General features: G+C 45.0%; 1 protein-coding gene across 1 annotated transcript; it reads right to left on the bottom strand.

Moving 5' to 3' along the window:
* Nucleotides 1-716: 716 nt before the first annotated feature.
* On the bottom strand, nucleotides 717-18,302 carry mboat2a (membrane bound O-acyltransferase domain containing 2a). Its single transcript, XM_068751922.1, has 13 exons — nucleotides 18,219-18,302; nucleotides 11,198-11,343; nucleotides 10,006-10,083; nucleotides 6,611-6,706; nucleotides 5,730-5,785; nucleotides 5,139-5,193; nucleotides 4,335-4,521; nucleotides 3,743-3,935; nucleotides 3,371-3,474; nucleotides 3,209-3,273; nucleotides 2,934-3,066; nucleotides 2,102-2,253; nucleotides 717-1,291 (listed from the first exon to the last, which is right to left on the bottom strand). The coding sequence occupies exons 1-13, from the start codon at nucleotides 18,300-18,302 to the stop codon at nucleotides 1,111-1,113; spliced, it is 1,530 nt and encodes a 509-aa protein (XP_068608023.1). The 3' UTR covers nucleotides 717-1,110.
* Between the last annotated feature and the right edge of the window lie 1,687 nt (nucleotides 18,303-19,989).

Raw genomic sequence — 19,989 nt, 5'->3', positions numbered from 1 at the left:
CACAGGCCTCTAGTGAATCCGCAGAGATTTGGCTTTGTGGGATTTAAAATAAATGTTAAATCTTTTTGATCAATATGTGTTCAACAATGATATTAACAGCCCAGTCATAAAATGTTATCTAGTTTGGAACCTTGCTTACAAAGACAAGACATTTGCGCACAGAGGACACCTGTTGGGTGAGAAATATGAACAGAAGGGGGGGGGGGGGGGCAAAGCCCTGAAACCTACATGAGATATTCTTAAGGGAAAAAATCTAAATCAAATCTAAATCACAAATAAACTCACGACAAAAGACACGTGTATCTAATAAATTGTTTTTATCAACAAAGCAGCAGATATGAAAAATTCTAAAAAATATATATATATATATCAATCCATTTAGTAACTTTTGAGCAATTTTTTAAATTTATTTAGACTTTCCATTGATGGAGGGGGCGGAATCGGAATTCTACTTCGTGACCCTCCGCGTCGAGCAAAGTTCAAATCATCCCAGCAAAAGAAGCACTGAAAATGGATTTTCAAGTAGCATTGTCACAACACATGAAATGGATTCTTCTCCCATAAAAAAAGACACTGACATCTAAAAAAAAAAAACATTTCAAGGATCCTAAGGCCTGTTTGAAATTGGCAGCTGATGATTAAGGTTATGTTTCTTTTACACAAACACATTTTCCATTTCCAGAGGTTTGTGTCCAGACAATGACAGAAACCCTCAACATATTGCCCTTTTATTCAGTTAGTGTAACCTGACACCACAGTAGTGAAACTTCTCGTTATCTCGCGAGACAAGTACATCGAGGGTTTAAGGCAGCTTGGGAGTCTTCATTTCCACTAATGCAACAAACAGCAACCTCTGTTAGTCGTTAGTTTACACTTGGACCATTGTTACCTCTTGGTGCTGTATTCTTGTTGTGTGATTGCTGTTATCCTCGCTACTGGAAGTTGTGACAGAACACTCATTCATGTTTTCTGCCTGTTGGGATTTTCAGCACGTCAGATATTTGGTTCTTTGTCAGGAAACCTTCCCGCCCTGCTCCAGCGCTCAGTGGTTTCTAGTTTTCAAGTCTTTCTGCTGCTGGAGGGGAGCGTGCACTGCTGTCCAGAGCCTCATCATGTGGCTTTGTCTTTCCGGTTGCAGTTGTTGTCTGTGCTGTCGTGGTCCGTCCGGTCCTGCAGGCCGTCCTTCTGTGGGCCGTCCACCTGCTCTTTGACCTGCTGCTGCCGCCTTGATTTTACAGGTAGGATCAACACCAGTAGGAGACAGAGGAGGTGAACGCAGAAGAACCAGGACCTGCAGAGAGAATCAAGTCAACACATACTTTATCAGTAGTTTAAGAGAAAAATGTCTGCACACACACAAAAAAAAAGGAAACGTGTTGTGCATTGCATTGCTCTGTCACTCAGTTGCTCCATATCAATACAAACATTGGATTATTTGGCATCACATTTTCTGCAGCCTCAAAGAACATCGTCTTCTCCTTCTATGAACAATAATTATACATTTAAACAAAAAAAAGCTGAGAAAGTTTTGGGCAAGAGACGAGACTAAAACATGGATTAGTCATACATCAGAAGATAAATTTAGAATTAAAAATTGCATTCTTGCTGACGCGATCATGAGCCAACGCAGATGTTTCAAACTAGCCTGAATACTGAGCGCGGCCTACCGCAGCAGACGGGTCAGTGAGGCTCATTATGCTCCTGACCTACATGATGCACATGGATACGTTCGTTATTCCACTCAGCCTTCTTCTCCCACATCCCTGCTGCTCTAATGAGTCATTTACATCTGCCGTTTAGCAGCTACGTGCCGATTTAATGGCAATCCTCATCTGCACGACACGGACCATTGTTGGACCTTTATTCCAAAGCAGCTGCAACACAAAGCTAAGGTCGCACTTTTTATTTCCTCCTCATCAATCCTCCCCCCATTAAGAGGTCTAGATAGCTGTTATAGCCTGACATGAGGGAACCAGTCAAATGAAAAAGTGTTACTTTCTAAAGTGTAGCCAGTAAATCCATCAACAAGCTTAATGAGACAGTAAAAAAAAAAAACACATCAACAAAACAGCTCGAACACAATTCAGTGGGATAAACATACCTGTAGAATTTGAGCGAGGGTCCTACAGCAAGCAGGACGAATGGCACCACCGTGTAGCTGATGGCAATCTGAGTGCACGCCCACGTGATGACATCATAGACGCATTTGTAGGAGTCAGAAATCAGGAAGTATGGTCTGATGTTGTGCCTTACCTAGAAGAACGCAGGCATGCCCTTTGAGTTTTCAACGCAAATTAATCTGTAAACTTCACAACGTACGCCGCTCCGTTTATTAAATTCAATCAATTGATCTTCTCTCTTTTTGTCTTTTTCAGTCTCATTACTCTTCAGAGAGATCTAATCATGACCGCAAGTCTATAGCAGGGGTCAGCAGCTTTAACTGGGCCACTGGCTGCCTTGTTCTCTTTTAGAAAGCACAGAGCCTGTCGGAGTTCACTGAGCAGCCTTCAGATGATGAACCCTTCATGACCTGAGCAGATTATCTGGAATTATTGAGCGAGTTTCCACATGTACCAGCACACCACTGTTTCTATAGAAATACCTTCTTGTCTCCTTCATTCCCAAAGATTAGCGGTGAATGGTCTCCACTCTTACACATGAGGTTTAAGTGGGACACTGCTTTATAATTAACGTCTTACTCTCTATGAAAAGATTTCAGTTTGTGGTCTGCTGCAAATCTGAGGAGCGCTCTGACTTTTCCCAAAATAGTGAAATACAGATATATTTAACTTTCTGGAAAAATGTCGATCACAATTGCAGAACTCATCCTAAACACCAAGAGCCATCTAAGTCGATCAAATCTTCTTCTTCTTTTTTCGTTCTGTGGATCAGGTTCGGTAGATGTGCTGTAAACACAGAAAGTGAGTACTTACTGCACGTGCAGCCATAGTCATGACAGTACCGGTGAGGAAGGTCATGTAGTAGCCGGGGTAAACTCCATGCCACATGGCCGACACCATGAAGGTCGCAGCGATGGGGTTGATAGTACAGCGCTCATAGCACACCCTGAGGGAGAAACCAAGATGATGCACATACAGTTTTTGGTTAAAATCATTTAGAGACAGAAAATGTAATCAAACTGCACTTGAAATAATATGTAGTGACATTATGGATGATTATGTAAGTCATGAATGATCTCTTTTTTTACCTTTTGAGCCAAAGAGCTGTCTGGATGTTCCAGTTATCAAGGAAACTCTTGAAACTGGTGGCAAACTGAAGTGAAAGCAAATAAAATACTGTTAGGCTTTCAATTGAGAAGGATCTTTATCTGGATATATATATATATCTATATATCACAAAAATGTCAAACCTCAATTTCAAGAATTCTGAGATTTGATATCAAGTCCCACCGCGGGGAGCCATCTTTGTTATATCCATTGAAACCGAATCCGGCAGCATTGTTGATAGCATCAGCTGCAGGAGAGAGGTGCAAATGTTTCTGAGTATTTGAGCAACCACAGAAAGATAAGCTCCACATCTTCAGAATATATTATTTTTGTGATGCAATGATAGAAACCGATGCATTCAACGTTGGAAACAAAGCATTGCAGTTCTCAATTCAACATTAGATGGCAGTACAAGTCAAGAAATGCTGTTAAAATAAGTACCGAAACCCACTTAAGCTCTACCTAAACACTTTTTTTATAATGAGTTATACCTAAAGGCAAAATGACAAACTCACCAAGTGTCCAGACAAAGTAGTACTTTGGTCTCAGAGCCAGCATGGCCAGGTAAAGGTAAATAACCTGAAGGTAGAATGGTGTGGAGCTGACAAAGTCATTATCGATGGAGCGTTCCACCGGGAGCAGCTTGCACAGCCACACGTAGCTGGCCAGCGAGACGGCACAAGTGCAGAGCTTGGAGATGACATCATTCTTATTGGAGGTCAGAGAGGAGGGTGGGATTAAAGGGGAGAAAATTACACGAGATTATAACCACATTAGATGATGCGATGAATCAACATTTAGGATTGACTGAGTGTCGTTCAGCTTTCCCCAAACACAAACTCTGCAGTGTAATTAAATGATTAATGCATGAAGACGTAAGCAAGAAAAAGAACAATAACCTTCAGTTTTAGACATTAGCATTTGGCACATTAAATTCTCAGAAGGAAACCAAACGCATTATAATATAACATTCTCCCACTCTTAAAATGGATTAAAATGATAACCACGCACTTTAATTAATTTGTTTAATTTGATTTAAATGCAGGCATTTTACAAAGTGAACTCTTCATACTCTGCATGGCACAAGCACTAGAAATCAGGCCGTACCTTCGGTGAAGGCTCACTCTGCTTGCACTTGCCGTTCCCCATGCCGTTGGCGTTCTCCTGGTGGCGCGGCTGGAAGCTCGTCCCTTTGATGAAGGCCATGTAGTCGTTGTATGAGCAAGTGGGGCCTGCGAGCATGCCCATGAAGTTACAGTTGTAGCTCAGGTACTCCAGCAGGCTGGGCATCCGCCTGCAAGGCCACGTGGAGCAGATGGATGCAGACATAATCAGGAAAGGAATTAGGAGATCATTTCATGCCATAATGCGCCGCCCTGTGAAATACATGTCAGAAAGGCTACCAGAGGGAAACCAACATGATCTAATCTACTGAATGTCAAGTGGAGAAAAAAGGAGGGACTTTAAACTTCACCTTCCAAGTAGTTTTGATTTGTAATGGTCGGCATAACGCCGAAGGAAACGAAGGTCTGTAAGCTAAAATATAGGAACTAACACCAATCGCTTCATCCCCTTCTCTCAAATGCTGCTTTTCACATTATTATTACTGCAACTTAACCGCATTCCTCTCTCCAAAAGAGAAATGAATCTGCTATTGCAACGCAGGATAAATGGAGAACGCAGCACTCCTCCGATAACGGTCGAATGAGATGCGTAGTTTTTTTCCAGGATACCGAGAACCTCACAAACGGCACAGCACCGGGGAGAGCGAGCAATTTCCTCCCCAGAGGAGCGACGGAGCCTGCTAAAATAAGCAACGTAACATGTTTCACTTCTAATCTTGAGAGAGGGCCAGCTGTTTCATTCAACCCCATCCATCTGAAGCAGTGAAAACATACCTGGGCCACGTACCTGATAGCTAGGTATCGCTGACTGGGAGTCAGCTGGCCATCTCGCTTGGTCAAACCTACAAATAGATAGAAGGAGAAATACATCTTCGAGGTGCATTCATGTACAGCAATGCGTTAAACCAACCATCCACAGTGACAGCAGGTACGATGCCACTGGTGGGCTGGTTCTGTTAGTTGGGCTAAATATCAGCGTGTCTTTGCAGCATGACCTGAAGCAATGCAGCTCATTTGGAGGAACGCTCACAGTCAGCTTTGGAATCACGGGCCAAACATAAGGTGGGGAGCACGGCTCAACGTGCAACCCTGCTTCTGGTTAACTTCTGTGTGTGTGTGTGTGTGTGTGTGTAACAGCAAGCTGGTATCAGGGTGTGAAGGTTCTCGCAGGATGCGGATTACTGTCTGTTTCTCATTTGACTGCTCTGAAGCGGTTGCCTGACTGTGTTTGTGCTCATTTTCTGGTTCACCAGTCAGTTAAGGTCGTGTGAGCCGCCCCCTCCCCTCCCCTCCCCTTCAAAGATAACTGAAGCGTTTTCACTTCCGTTTTGTCCGACGCTTACTCGGGAGCAGGAACATCTGCTCATCATGATCTTACCATCGTGTATTTCAAACGCCAAGCTGGTGATCTTCTGTGTCATTACCATCATGGGCCTGGAAAAAAAAGCATCAAAGGAGAAAAAAGTGATTTTTTTTTTTTTTTTTTTTTTACATCCTTGTTCTGAATTTTCTGGTCCTGGTTTTCACTCTAGAGGATGTTGGACTGGTAACTTGTATTGTTGCATTTTACAAGGGTAACTAACGGCCTTGGACAATAATCCTCCACTAATAATAACAGCAGTGGCAGCTGTAGTAATACCTCTACAATGAGACCCCCCCCACCCCCACCCAAGCTCATTTCAGGTCTTTTTTGAGCTTCCTGTTGCTGTTCATTCTGTCCTCCTTTGTTCTTCAGGCTCAAAACTGGTGAGGCTCCACTCATCTTCCTCCCTCTTGTCCTCGCTATCAAAAGTCCAGCGTAAAATCCAGTCTCTTGTGCCTCAGCCTGCATTCAGATGTTATATAAATCGGCCCTTTAGACATTCGCATCAGCAGTTCTGGATCATGACTAGATCAAGCACGTTTGGTTATCGGGCTCACTGTGAAGTCTTGGAAAAACACCATTTTGCAGGTTGCAAGAGAAATAGAGGGCCATTAGACAAAGTAGCTGAAATCGTGAAATCTCTGGACTCACTGAGATATTACGGATTTGTATAAGGTTGCTTAGAAACTACACCCCCCCCCCCCCCCCCCACGCGCCCCTTGCTGGGAATGCAGGCTGTTAGACCGTCTGACAGAGTGTGAGCCAACCACAAGAAGTGCAGTCACTGTTGACCAGGCCGTGCAAAACGCATTCCTGCTTCTCTTACTGGACACTTCTCTATCAAACGATATAATTTGCGACAAAGTCCGACTGAAGGCAGCTCTGTGGTAACTTACCCCGTAAAATCTGCAGAATACATGCCGTAGTCAAAAACGTAGACGCGTGTGATCTGACACATTATCAGATACCCAAGAGTTATGATGAAGCAGTACCTGTAAGAGAGAAGATGGGGGGGGATTAAAAATAAATTAAAGTAAATTAAAAGGCAAAAATCTAGACTTTTGGTGAATATGTTCTAATCTTATAAATGTCGTCTTCACAGTGTTATGATAACATTCAGGCAGATTATCTGCATGTGCTTTTAATCTCTTGGTTCCTGAGAAGGAAACAGTCCATCGCTTTGTTCGTACGTCGGCGGCAGAACAAGGACTTTGTTCAAAACGCAGCACAAAAAGGCCTCAGTAGCAGAGCAGAGCTGTGGGAAGAGGAGGGGGATGAAGATCAGGCAGTAATGTGTCTCCGTCACTGGACCAACACGACCCTTCAACACAAGGGCAAAGACAGGCCAGCACTAATGCCTATTGTACAGAGTCAGCTCCAGATGAAGCTCGCTGGCGTTCCTCACTGCCAACAAGAAGAGGATTGTGCTGCACAGGCCAGCCTGATGTTTCTGAGAGCCCACTGTGTCAGGAGTCCAAGACACAGTCAAGTAATCAAGCATCCAGAATCTCCAGCATTTGTGGCACAAAATAATCCAGTCAAGTGCTAATCTTAGTCTCTGCAGTAAAGTGCAAAAAGCAAACCCAAATCACTGTGTGTGTGTGTGTGTGTGTTGCTCAGTCTTGAAAAGATTTTAAGTTACAAATGTGTTTTCACTGATACAGATATTGTTTTGTGCAGATACAGAATTATTTTCACATACAATGATTTTAAATCAGTTCTACGTGAACCGTTATTTGTGTGCAGGTCGGTTCTTATTAAACCCCGTTTATTGCTGCCGGTCTTGGCCAGGATTCCTATGTAAAAAAGATACGAATGGGATTCTCATGGTAAAATAATGTATTTATTCTCATTACAATTTTCAACCCTTAGCAACTACTTTACTTCAGCGAGATCAGCTTTTTCTCCTGGCAGCTGTAGGGCGTGAGCTATATTTGCAGTTGGCCCACCAGGAATCCTGTCTTGATCCTCGTACGATTTGTGTTTGCATAATTCACAGCTCAGTGGGGCGCATGTTTCATTTCCACTCGGGACTAAAGTAGGCCAGCTTCCCACTGTGGGACAGCGGTCGATGGGTCAACGGGCAAAACCACAGGTAGATAATATACCATATGTGCAGAGATAAAACTAGGAAAGAATATTAAGACAAATGTCTGATCCCTCCTCAAAGGCCTCTTTCTGAGGCTCTGTTCCACCATCTGGTTCTTAGACATGCTTTCATATCAAAACAAAGACAAATTAAAACAAGCTTACAATAAGATAAAAATAAAATGGCATTAGCTGAGCGACTGTAACCGGAGCTGGAGATGCCTGCTGGGTAGGAGGATGATTTCAGGAGTATGTCGACCATCCTTGAGAGGTAAAGTTCAGTGACACAGTGCTGTTATGCGTCTGCTCGGCTTAAGAGCTCTCGAACTGTCTCTTTTGGGATTTAAGGTTATATTCTGGATAAATAGGTGAAGAAAGAAGTCTCACTCAGCATCACCCTTTCCTGATTTTTTTTAAACCACTGTTTCTGTCTACTAAATGCAAAAACTACACGATGGATTTTTTTTTTTTTACTTCGGTATGTAGCATAAAAATAATAAATTAGATTTGTAGTGGATCCAGAACAAAATAAGTTGATGAATTACCGTGAAACTGCGTCGACGGATTTGGGATGGTGTCTGGAGAGAAGCCAACTCATTTTAGAGTGGATCTAAATAAAGTGGTGCATGATGGTGCATATCAGAGCCCTTTATGGCTGTGATTTTGAATGCATATTTTAAACTGTTTGATTTTTTTTTGTATCCAGGCAGGCATATTGTTCTCAAAAGGTGATGGCATGCAAGTTAGACCAAGACCCTTTTTCAGATATATTTTCATCAAGATCCATCCAGCAGTTTTTCTGTAATCCTACTAACAATCAGACAAATGCTGTCAAAAACACAACCTCCTTGGCGGCGGTAATAAAGCACATCATGTCCTTTCATAAAAAATAATAAAGGAAAATCAGCTCAAGTGCAACAATTAGTTTAACATGCTCGCTTTATATTTGCATTATCTCATTCGCAGTCCTTCCTTGCAGTCAGCCAGCAGGCAGTGCTGCGTTAACGTGCGATGAGAGTCTGTAAGCGTTTGGAACATCCCCTGTTTGCTCACCACATCTAACAGGTGAACTGTCATCCAGAGTGGGTGCGGGGAACAGCCGAGGGGAGGAGTGAGAGATCCAGCGATGCACAAGAGTGAATAGCATGAAACATGACGCCTCACCACTGACCAAAATAGTCTAGAGTCCCTCCCCACCCGGATTCATACTGAAAGCCGTGCTCACAGTCCAGGAAAAGGGATGTTAGCGATCCCATAAAGCTCACTGTACACAGAACACAAGAGGTCTGGTGCACTGTAGTGATCAAAGCCTCACAGCTCTCACTGCACTGAGAGAGATAAACGGCTGACTGGGAAATGGAAATGAGAGATTCAGGATGTGGTAGAGAAACAATGGCTGAAATGATAATCACGGGAAAGGGACGGCGAATCTATCAGGATTACGCCGGAAGAAAAGTGACTCGAGGAACAAATGCAAAAGTGAATATGACAATGAAAGGGTTAAATGTAGCCCTGCGTAACCGGGCCAATGGTTAAACTTTAAGAAGACTCCCGAGTTAAACCTCAACCTGCCACAGTGATATATTTGTTAGAAATCACAGGTAGCAGGTTCAGAGCCCTGCGCAAACATGAGCCTATCCATTAGTAATGGGGAACTTCACCTCTGAATGGGATGCAGGGTGCGCAGGCTTGGGTGTGGTAACAGCCACAGATTTCATTTTCATAAGCGCTGAAGTAATGTGGATTATCTGCAGACTAATGTTCATGCAGAGAGTTAAAAGCGTGGGGGGAAACGCGATGTGACTGCGAGACTAAATGTCATGTGGAGTAAAGATGTCCCGCGTGCCCCTGGCTTCTGACGCTTTCTTTTAGAGGACGCTCATCGCTGTGATGAATGATGAATGGTTTGCTATCATGTAGTTATCTGAGGATAACGCCTACCGCTCACGCATGGTAAAAACAACAAAGACGTGTGTGTGTGTGTGTGTGTGTGTGCTGATGGGGGGGCAGAATTATCATAGTCATGGTGACCGAGGTTGGTATGCCTAAAAATCAGAGCTAGCACCAAGAGAGCATTGTGCCACACCGAAGCGATGCAAGTCGCATTCTCTTCTCATCCTCGGCTCATCTCTGTCTTCTGTTCCGGTTTCAGGAGAAAACATAACATTGCATTTCATTTGCTCTCCAACCACACTTGACTTACTTATGCATATGCTCCAAGCCAGCGAAGACTATCACGCTGTAGGATAGACCACTCTGCACCAGGAAGTGAAGGGAGTACCTGCAGAGAGACGTGGATGAAGCGGCACTTTAATTCAATCTTTAAAATAGTATTGCCATGTTGTCTTTGTTTGTTATTTTACGAGAGAAAAATGTTTCATGAAACAATCCTTTTCCATTTGTTGGATTATATTGACCTTTGTTTGCTCTCCGTTTTTTACGGTCCATATCCTGATGAGTCATGCTTTACGGTCATTAGGAAAAGGAAGTAACATCATTATGAAACCACAGTCAGGCCATGTGAGAGCAGACCTTTGTTACCAGTCCTGTGTAATCTGCAGCAAATGGACAGAGCAGTCATCCTCTTCTATCCAATCCAGAATGTGTGTGCATAGATTTGGAACTCTCTAAATTGGCATCTACCAATGCCGAAAGTGCATGGAAGAGGAAAAGATTTAACAGACACAGTTCAACAATCCCTTGATGGCATTCAGAAGCAAGCATGTGTCTGACATAGCAGGAAGACATCCTGAAATAAACCAACACTCTGCAGCATCTGTGAGGCAGATCATCTAGGGCCAGATGCCCTCTAAGTCAGAACAACATCAGTGTGTGTGTGCGCCCACGCACAATGGAAGCTGAAAATATCAGTGTGTCGCATATGATAAAAGTGTGACTGAGATGCATTCATGAATTACACATGAGGAAGATGAGGAGGGACATGCTGATAGAGAGTCTATGAACAATTCCAGTTAGAACCTGGTCCTTCCTCTGTGGGAGATGTTTAGCAAATAACTGGCTCGTTTCAACTTCTGCACCATAACACAGGATGGTATTAAAATGAGTGGCATAAGATGAATACTATATATCAACTTTTTAATGCATCGGTTTATGTAGAGGTATTTAAAAAAAGGACTTGCTCTATATTAGTCACAAGCAGCAAAAAAAACAGACATGATCATTTGGACAATGAGTCCTGAACCAGGTTAATGCTTCATCACTTTTTACACACAGAACAGCCTTTTAAGTGGAAATCGGTCGACAAATTTGCCTTGCCACAGATGAAGCAGCAAATGAGGAAGTGATGTGAAAGATTGGGATGGAGACAAGGGGGTGGGGCTTACAGTATAAATAACAAGAATAAAAACTACAGGATAAACAGAGCAGTGACTTACCAGCCAAAGCAGAACAGAGCCAAGTATAAGCCCAGCAGTGTGGCCACCACATGCCTGATGAAAGGACTGGTCTTGCTGGGGTGGAGGTAAATCCGGAACCACACAGCCATCAGCAGGGCGAACAACTGGCACGCCACGAAGTTAACCTGCAGACGGGCATATAGAAATGAAATTATGTGAGATTTAATCCAAAGTCAGTGACGACTGGGTTTTAGCCATGTAAGGCTTGGAGATCAGAGAGACGCAAAGGCATATCAATAGTGAGAAATAAAAGCGAGACGAGAGTCACGAGGCTGGCACCGAGGGCCACAGTGGAAAGTGTGGCTATCAGCACACTGGTCACAGACTGCGAGTGCACGACAATCAAATCCCAGACGTCAGCTACATGATGCCATGAAACATAATGGCTCCCCAAGCCAGCTCCCCCTGCTTTACATGTCAAATGCTTCAAGTAGAAAACGCTGTCGTAGTAATGCCAACTCGGCACAAACACAGATCAGACTACTAAGCCTTCTCATGCAACCAATATTGACCCAACCCACGGCCCTGGGCGTCATCTCATGCTTGTATTACTTCAGACTGCGCTGTGAGAAAAGTCAAGAGGACATTGCTAATTAGATGAATGAAAAGACGGCAATGAAATTGACAAGTGCAGGTTGGGTCAGAAAATAGCAATGACGCATTGTGCCGGATTGTAGAGGAAGGGCTTGTGTACCAATGCCTTTATTAAGACTGGAAGCTATTTCCAGTCATTCAACCATAAATGAAAGAGGAACTTGGCCTAGTTTTAGTTGCAGTACGACGACGTATCAGGTTAGCAGCACTCAGGCAGAAATCTAAGTAAGATAAACTGGGCAATCCATTAATAACGGGAGTAGAATGTGAAAAAACGATATGCAGGAACTACAAATCTATCTGATCTGACTTATTTGTCTCTAAACACTGCCTGGCCTTTATTTTGCCGCGTGAGCAAAGATGAAAATGCAGTGCGTTTGGTTCCCATGGGATACAAAAGGCAGATAACCATCTCAATACAACGGCTTGTTGAGTTTGACCTGCTCTCTCCTGGAGCGGGGCACGCTTTCCCACGAGAGAGCTCTTTGCTCAGGTGGTGACACAAAGACGAACAAACTCGTCATAAACGGTCTTCTCTTGCATGTTTGCATCCCCCCCCCCCCCCCCGCCCTTCCCGTGTCATTGAGTCACCACTCACTCCAACCCTCTTCACTGTGTAAACGCAACAGTCCCGTCCTGCATCGTCTCATTTCATTCCCGTCAGCTGCAGCGCGCCATGACTCACGCAGATTCACGTCTCTGCTGCTGCCAGACCGGAGGGAAGCCAAACTCTTGTAGCCTCACAGACTGTATTATATGCTCAAATTTGAGGGGAGTAGGCTACATCTATTCAAAACACTGCGTTGGCACTCGAGCGCTCAGGTGTCTAATTCAGAGGATTAAAAACAGCCGTTGATAAGGCTGGTAGAAAACGTTATAGAGGGAGTGGACGGAGAAAAGCGCCAGAAAACGTCCAGAATAAGATGGAAAGTGCAGATTTTACCATCCGAAGGCATCGCCGTTGCACATGGATAAAGTCATGTCGTAAGAAAAGTCAAGTGCTGAATGAACATAGGGAGAAACTACAGCTGAGGAATGCCTCCATCACACAAACACAAGCCAACGAGGCGGCTACTTTAGTCCTGGTTGACGAGATGTGGCACAATTGGTTGCAAGAGGCAAGCTGTCAAAGAAAGCACTTTGATAGAAATCAAATATAAGCAATATATTGCCTATATTTGATTTCAGTTGCATTGAAGTGCTGCACACAAAGGAGCAGCCAAATTAAAGCACACACACAATCATGCTGTCCGGCGCCCTCCTCCGCGGAGCTGATCCACAGATACCACACAGGCTCTACGGTTAGGCGGACTATTTATAGTCGAACGACCAACAGTTCCTCACAAAGCAGGCGGCAGCACTGGGCCAGAACCACACACGCAACGTGTGTATCCTTTCTTCAAGTGCATGAAACCCCCTGTAAAGAATAGAAGGCTCATCCTGGAGCCCAGGGAGAACATAATCCTGATGGAATCACACCAACTTACATCAATACATTTACACAGGTACGAAGGGCATCGGGTTTATCCTTTGGATCAAATTTGAACCCATTCAAAATGTATCATTCAAAAATAATAGCTCACTTTTTCTTTTCTTTTTTCCTGATAATAATAAAGTATATTAATACTAATAATAAAGTCCTAATTTGATGGGTACAATTATCGTGATATTTTTGCACTATGCTGAACGTGTATTGCCCACATTGGTGTTCCTTTGGAGTCAATTTAACCCCAGGCTCTTTTAACTGTGTGTGTGTGTGTCCTACTTCTCACCCTGTGAATGTATCTATAACGTTCTGCAGCAGCTCGGCTCATTTAGTTACTTTGTTTCCTCCGTAGAGAAGCTCAAACGGTCCAAAGGACTCCCTGATTCTCCTGCAACATTGTTTCCTTTACTTCCTGCTTCAATCAGAACAATGTATCTTTCTCTCTTCCAGACCAGCGCATCTCCACCTTCACATCTTAAATGGAACATCTGCTCCAGGAGGCAGGCTTTGTAGTCCTACTCATGCCTTCATGAGAACATTTTGCATGTAAAGGGGAAAGGGCATACATCTCAGAGAGGAAACACAGAATATTCACAGCATGGGCAGCCAAAACCGAAACACAAAAAGAAAGCGGTCAGTTGCTATGATACAGCACCTTTTTTGCACAAGTCCTCATCGGTGTGAGCAAAGAGACAACCTTTAAACAACGATCTCTGCCAGTGACTACAGGCATTTTGGCAAGAATCTGCAGTCAAGTACTCACATTATCCGTTCTGAGTGCTTACAAGCTTTATAAATGTACAATCATTTAATTAAAAAAAATTACATTAAAAAAAAAAAAGACACTCAGAAGTCCGGTGGTGAAAATGTAACAATAACACTCCAGTATCAAAAACAGGACACAGCATAAGAGACGAGCTTTTCAGTCACGCCAAAAAAATAAAAAAAAAAAGGCTGGAAATGCTCGGCTTACATAAGCATGTTAAGTAACTGACATTTGCTGCTTGAGTAAAGTCTCTGGCCCCGTCACCGTCGACTGCCGCTTCCCTGACAACCGCTGGAAGATGCGTCATCTGCAGCCCGTGTCCCATTTAATTCAGGTTAATTAGCAGTCGGGAGGAGGAGTTAACAGGCAGTGCTGCGAAAGGTGCCGTTTGTACACAATCCGAGTTCCAAATCATGCACATCACACTCACGTCAATGCTCACCAATTTAGGCAGGCATATACGCAACTTCTCTCCCCATCGTTGCTCTGCTGCAAACCCCGCAATTTTTCCTTTTGCATTTTAAATGCGTCTTTTATACGAGTGTCTTTTAAATTGTTGCACGCCGACCTCGAGTGCCTTGAAAGGCGCCTTATACATAAAATGTATTACAGTGCGTTTCTGAGCTTTCTCACTATTTAACACGTTCAGCCATCATTCAATCGTTTTTCAAGCGTCATTCGGAGGCATTGAAGGAGCAGACATTCACACGCAGATGACAAAACCTGTTGAGATTGCATTGACAGTCACACCAATAAATATTCAAGTCCTCTCTTTTATATTGGATGGATTTCCTTCATCCCGCCGGAGTCCTGGCTGAACCGGAGGGCAACGACAGAGTTTTATTTTGGGAAACTGTTGGGCCTCATAATCTAACATCCCTCCAAGACTCATGATCAAATATTAAAATAAAATAAATGAGAGCCTGGTTCATTACAGGAGAATATTGTGGTGGACGTTTGATATAATCAGTTTCCCCAGCCCTTAGGTTAAGACCCCTTTATGTGGACCCGCCTGTTTCAGCCTGCCATCAGGCACCGGGTAAATGTTATCATGGTTGTGTCCATATACCCTCAGGAGGAATCTCACATGCTTGTGTTTATTGTGGGCCATAACAGCAAGAGCAGCAGCCAAGCAGCCCTCCATTAGAGAGAGAGAGAGTCATGAGGAAAGAAATCAATTGGTGGAATAAGACTCCCTGGAGGAGCGCCAATTAAAAGACATAGGGGAGAAGGAGATGCTCTGTGGAGGCCTGAGGCCTTAAAAGTAAGAGCAGCGGTCCAAAACTCAGTCAGTAGCAGGCGGCCTTTAGAAGCCGTTACAAATAGCTCCTCGACCTGTGGCGATGTCGGTCAGTCCCGTGCCGATGATAGCGGGGAATTGTGAGTGGATAAAAGAGGAGTCAGTGAGTCAAACCCCTCCAACACTGAAGGCTCGGCGGTGCACGGCACAAAGACCAGGCAGAAAAGGCGAGCAGCGGCAGCAAAAGGAGGCCGTTTGTCATGACCCGACATGTTCGCTGTGACAAACCGCAATCCAGACATGTCGTGCAAACAGAAGAGCGATTGTACAGCCGGGCAGCGAGCCTTTTGTGACCAGAGAACGGCAAACATCCCTGCATCCACCCGGCCAGCTGGCAGCTGAAGCACTGCAGTGCTAGATCGACTGCTGACACATTAAATCGTGCAGGCTGCATGCTTTCTCCGTAGGTGCCCCCCCCACCCCCCCACCCCCCAATCACCTGACAGAAACAAGAGTGACCACAAGACGGCATATCCAGAGTCGCTTGTCAATGATGATCAATCGATAAGCTACACTGTATGCACTTCCGTGCATATGGATACTCTTGCTGCGCCATTTTGAAAAGGTCACTGCCGGCACGCGAAACATTTACATCCCCCAGAAGCCTCTGATCCGTGCACTCACCATTCACTACGTGCATTATGCTATAGCAACAACAAGGAGAAGCTAAATACGAGGTTCAAAGGTCAAGCGCCTCATTACACACGCAGCACATTTCTCTAGACACCCTCAGATTGATAGCGCTGTCAACCAGCTGCATGCAAGCCCCCCCCCCCCCCCCCCCCACTGATCCACCTTCGCCAAGGCCATGCAATCCAGCGAGCCTTACAGTTCATTGTATGTGTGGGGGGGGGGGATGTCATCACCCCCCCGCCCCGCCCCACAGCTGCTTATTTTACCAGCTGCGATGCTATTTTTCTGTGGAAATATCAAAGCAGTGTTAAAAGAAAAAGACTATATATATATATTTATATATTTATACACACACACACACACATTGCTCCAACAATCTGTTGCCATTCGTCGGCCCGTTGAGCCATCTTGTACCACATGTTCTTGTGAGATTTCATTAAGCTTACATGCAGGATCAGTGGACGTCCAATGAATTTCTCAGGTTCTTGAGACTCCTTAGTCCAATGCATGAAGAGGAAAAAAACCCCTCAAGGACTGTCCAGGGCAGCAGGAGATCGTTTTCCTGCTGTCAAAAAGCTGATAAATATATATATAAAAGAACGAAGAGATAATCTCCTCACCAAACAGCATTAAATGTTCTACCTCAGGGTTTTTGTGTGTTTCAGACTGAAACTAAATATTGGATGTCACAGTCTGTCGGATGCATTATTGAGGAAAAATTTATCTGGAGATGGCGCGACGCCACGAATGATGTCAGCATGACGGCAACGGTGTCGGGAGACCGATATGGATTACCGTCTCGGGTAGAAAAGTGCTGCCCAATAAAATACACGTGTGAAGCTGTGCATGATGCTTCACATCTACCTCCGAGTCCTGAAGTGATGGAAGGAGTTCAGCATCTGCAGCAACAAGGCTCCACAGTGCAGCAGCTTCATTTAAACAAGTGTGGCTATCAGACACAGATCACAGAGTATCCGAGCGGCCGCATCGATTCCGGAGGTGCTGACAGCGGTCCTGGCACACGAGAGCGCCCAGTTGGCAGGAACCCGACAAACTGTCCATTGACCGTGATTGTTTGTTCCATTTGGCTAATGCCATTCTCTCTCCCCCTCGCTCTCTCTCTCACTCAGCCAGCATTCAAAATAAAGAGAAATTACGAGTAAGCTCCAGGGGTAAAATGGTAAAGTGTACTAACAACGCAGGTCTGAGTCCAGTTTTATTACCTCATATATGTGTCTGCGTGTCATATTAGAGAATGTCTATCATCCTATTACTGAGAGGAAATACGGGGAAAGATGAGGGCAAGTAACTCTGCCGTGTGATCGGCATCAGAATCACATAGTCCACTATAAAAAACAGGAGCAGGAAGAGACATCATGTTTGAGCCAGTGGCTACATTTCAAGAATAGTCATCTCATTATTCTAGAGTCTCTAGTCTAGACCTGGCAGTGATTGCCAATCCCATTTAAAAAGGTGTGGTGCCGTCTCTCAGCACAGAGGAGTAAAGATGAGCAGTAAAATGATCTGCAGCACAGCAAATCTACCCCCCTCCCCCCCCAAACCATGGTTTTGGTTTGCAAATGTAAAAACTTCCACAAGGTGCGACTCAATTCAATCCGCTTCTAAAATATAAAAAACGCTCCATCGCGTTAATCCCAAATCTCATATCATCATCAAATCACATATGGCAGATCCAGAATCGGCTTTCATCCCGAACTCATGATCTGGTTTCGGTTTTTCCAGCACATTCATTTCTCAAATGAAACTTGGTTCACTTTCTGTCTCAAAGCGAGGACGGCACAGTTCCAGCTGCTGAGCCATTGCGGCCTAAATGCACACCCGTTCTGGGGCTAACTTCAGTGAACGCTCGGAGAAATTTAACTGGGTAATCCAGATTACGCCGGTGATCCGACGCTATCGAATCAAATGGATCTCGGTCTTCCCGAGCATCAGATTTTTGGAAACACTGGATTAGGGACCTTCACATTCGAGAGGAAGAGACAAAAGACAATAGCAGCAGGCGGAGGCTTCACTCCCATCTGATGATGGGAGTGAAGCCTCCGCGACTTTACGCACGCGTTTCCAATAAATCCGCAAAATGGTAAAACAACGTTTTAGACAGATTAGCGCAGCGCATCATCAACCGATGCCACGCAAACTATCCCGTTGAACGCGTTTGTTTTTTTACCGAGCCGCATCTACATCCATAAAGCGCGTTTACCTGGTCAAGAGGGAGATTAATAATGTCGCTGATTGGCTGCAACAGAGTGGATCCAGTGCACGATGATGTCGTTTGGGCAGCCATGCTTGGTCGGTGTGTTCCTAAACCCCTCCGTCCCTCCGTCTCTGCGTCCTCCGGTTGGCGTCTCTCCCGCGGGTTGCAGCGCTGCGGCTGCTGCTGGTGCTGCGGCCGGCTGGACGGCGTTATCCGCCGAGCATATCCAACAGAGAGTGCGCGGTCAAAGCGAGAGAACTACCGGCGATGACGACGTACCTTTGGGGGGGGGGGGGGGCAAGAGACGCAGTGTTCTGGGTTGGATTGCGCATTGATCGTGTTCCGCTGCGTTTACCTCACATTGAACAAGTACAAACTGATGTCATTCTCTTCTGCGCTGACCTGTTTCCGCTTTCTCGTTTTTATTTCTTTAAATATTTGGACGCTATTTGCCGAACAGACGGCGAATTTGCTGGTGTGGGCAGTGAACTATCCCGAGAGCAGAGTGTCTTTGGCGATAATAGAAATGGTGACGTGGGTGGAGTGATGGCGGTGCGCCCTCTGTGATGTGATGACCGTCTCTACTTTGATCTTCTGCGGGAGAGGGAACTCCCGCAGCTGATCCGGCTCTGAGCTCCGAACTGATCAGTGCGTTGCGTTTGGCTCCAACTGCTCTCATATTTGAATTACTTGAATCCAGTGTTGGAAACAGGAAGTGGCTCTTGAATAAAAAGTAATAATGTGTCAAAAAAAATGCGATAAAAAATGAGTAGAAATTGAGGACAAAACAAATTCAACTTTATACTTTTTGTTTTGGGCTTTTTCGCTGAAGTCGTTCAATTATGTTGCCTTTGATTGCAACAAGTATCCGCATCCAGTAGAGGGCAGCCCCGATAAACCAAATACACTCTACAACGCTTTTACGCGCGAGTGTGTGCGTGTGTAGAGACATTCTACAACGCTTTTACGCGCGACCGAGCGCACTCAGCGCAGTCCGGTGAATGTCCGAGTTGTGTGTGTGTGTAGATTCACTCTACAACGCTTTTACGCGCGAGTGTGTGTGTGTGTGTGAGTGTGTAGAGACATTCTACAACGCTTTTACGCGCGACCGAGCGCAGCCCGACGCTCACCGGGCTGCGCGTAAAAGCGAGTTGTGTGTGTGTGTGCGTGTAGAGACACTCTACAACGCTTTTACGCACGAGTGTGCCCGCGTGCGCGCTGTGAAAGTAGTCTTGCTTCCGGGATTAGAGCGTTTCTGACGGAGCTGTTTGAGCCGGAGTCTGGACTTCCATTCTTTCTGTCCGGTGCACGCCTTCCATGAATCCTGATTGGCTCCCAATTACCAGCTGGCGGCCTCCATTGGCTGTTGCGCGTGCACCGAATCCCCTCCTCTACCTTTGTCAATTCTCTCGCACTCCAGTTGAAAGCGCCGCCTGGTTTATCCCCGGGATAAAGAAGAGGAAGACGTGGAGGGGTGGCCGCTCCGTCGTGCGTGATTTGTGAACGCTGGTACCGAAGGACGACCCGTGATCGCGGTCGGCTGAAAGCGAAGAGGGACATCACCGTGCGTCATAGCGCGGCCACACCGGCTCACCGGATCGAGTTGGGACAATGACATAAACACAACCAGAGATGGTTCACTGCCCGCTGGGACCTTCACAGTCACTGCTGCTTCTGTGAACTTTCCTGTCCTTTGAAGTGTCCACACGAGAAGACGGATAACGGAAGGATAAATATTGATATTGATATTGTTTGTTATTGTTTAACGGGATTAATT

The sequence above is a fragment of the Brachionichthys hirsutus genome, chromosome 18 (genome assembly GCF_040956055.1).
Source record: "Brachionichthys hirsutus isolate HB-005 chromosome 18, CSIRO-AGI_Bhir_v1, whole genome shotgun sequence".
Taxonomy (NCBI): domain Eukaryota; kingdom Metazoa; phylum Chordata; class Actinopteri; order Lophiiformes; family Brachionichthyidae; genus Brachionichthys; species Brachionichthys hirsutus.
This window is presented reverse-complemented; position numbering and strand designations above follow the sequence as displayed.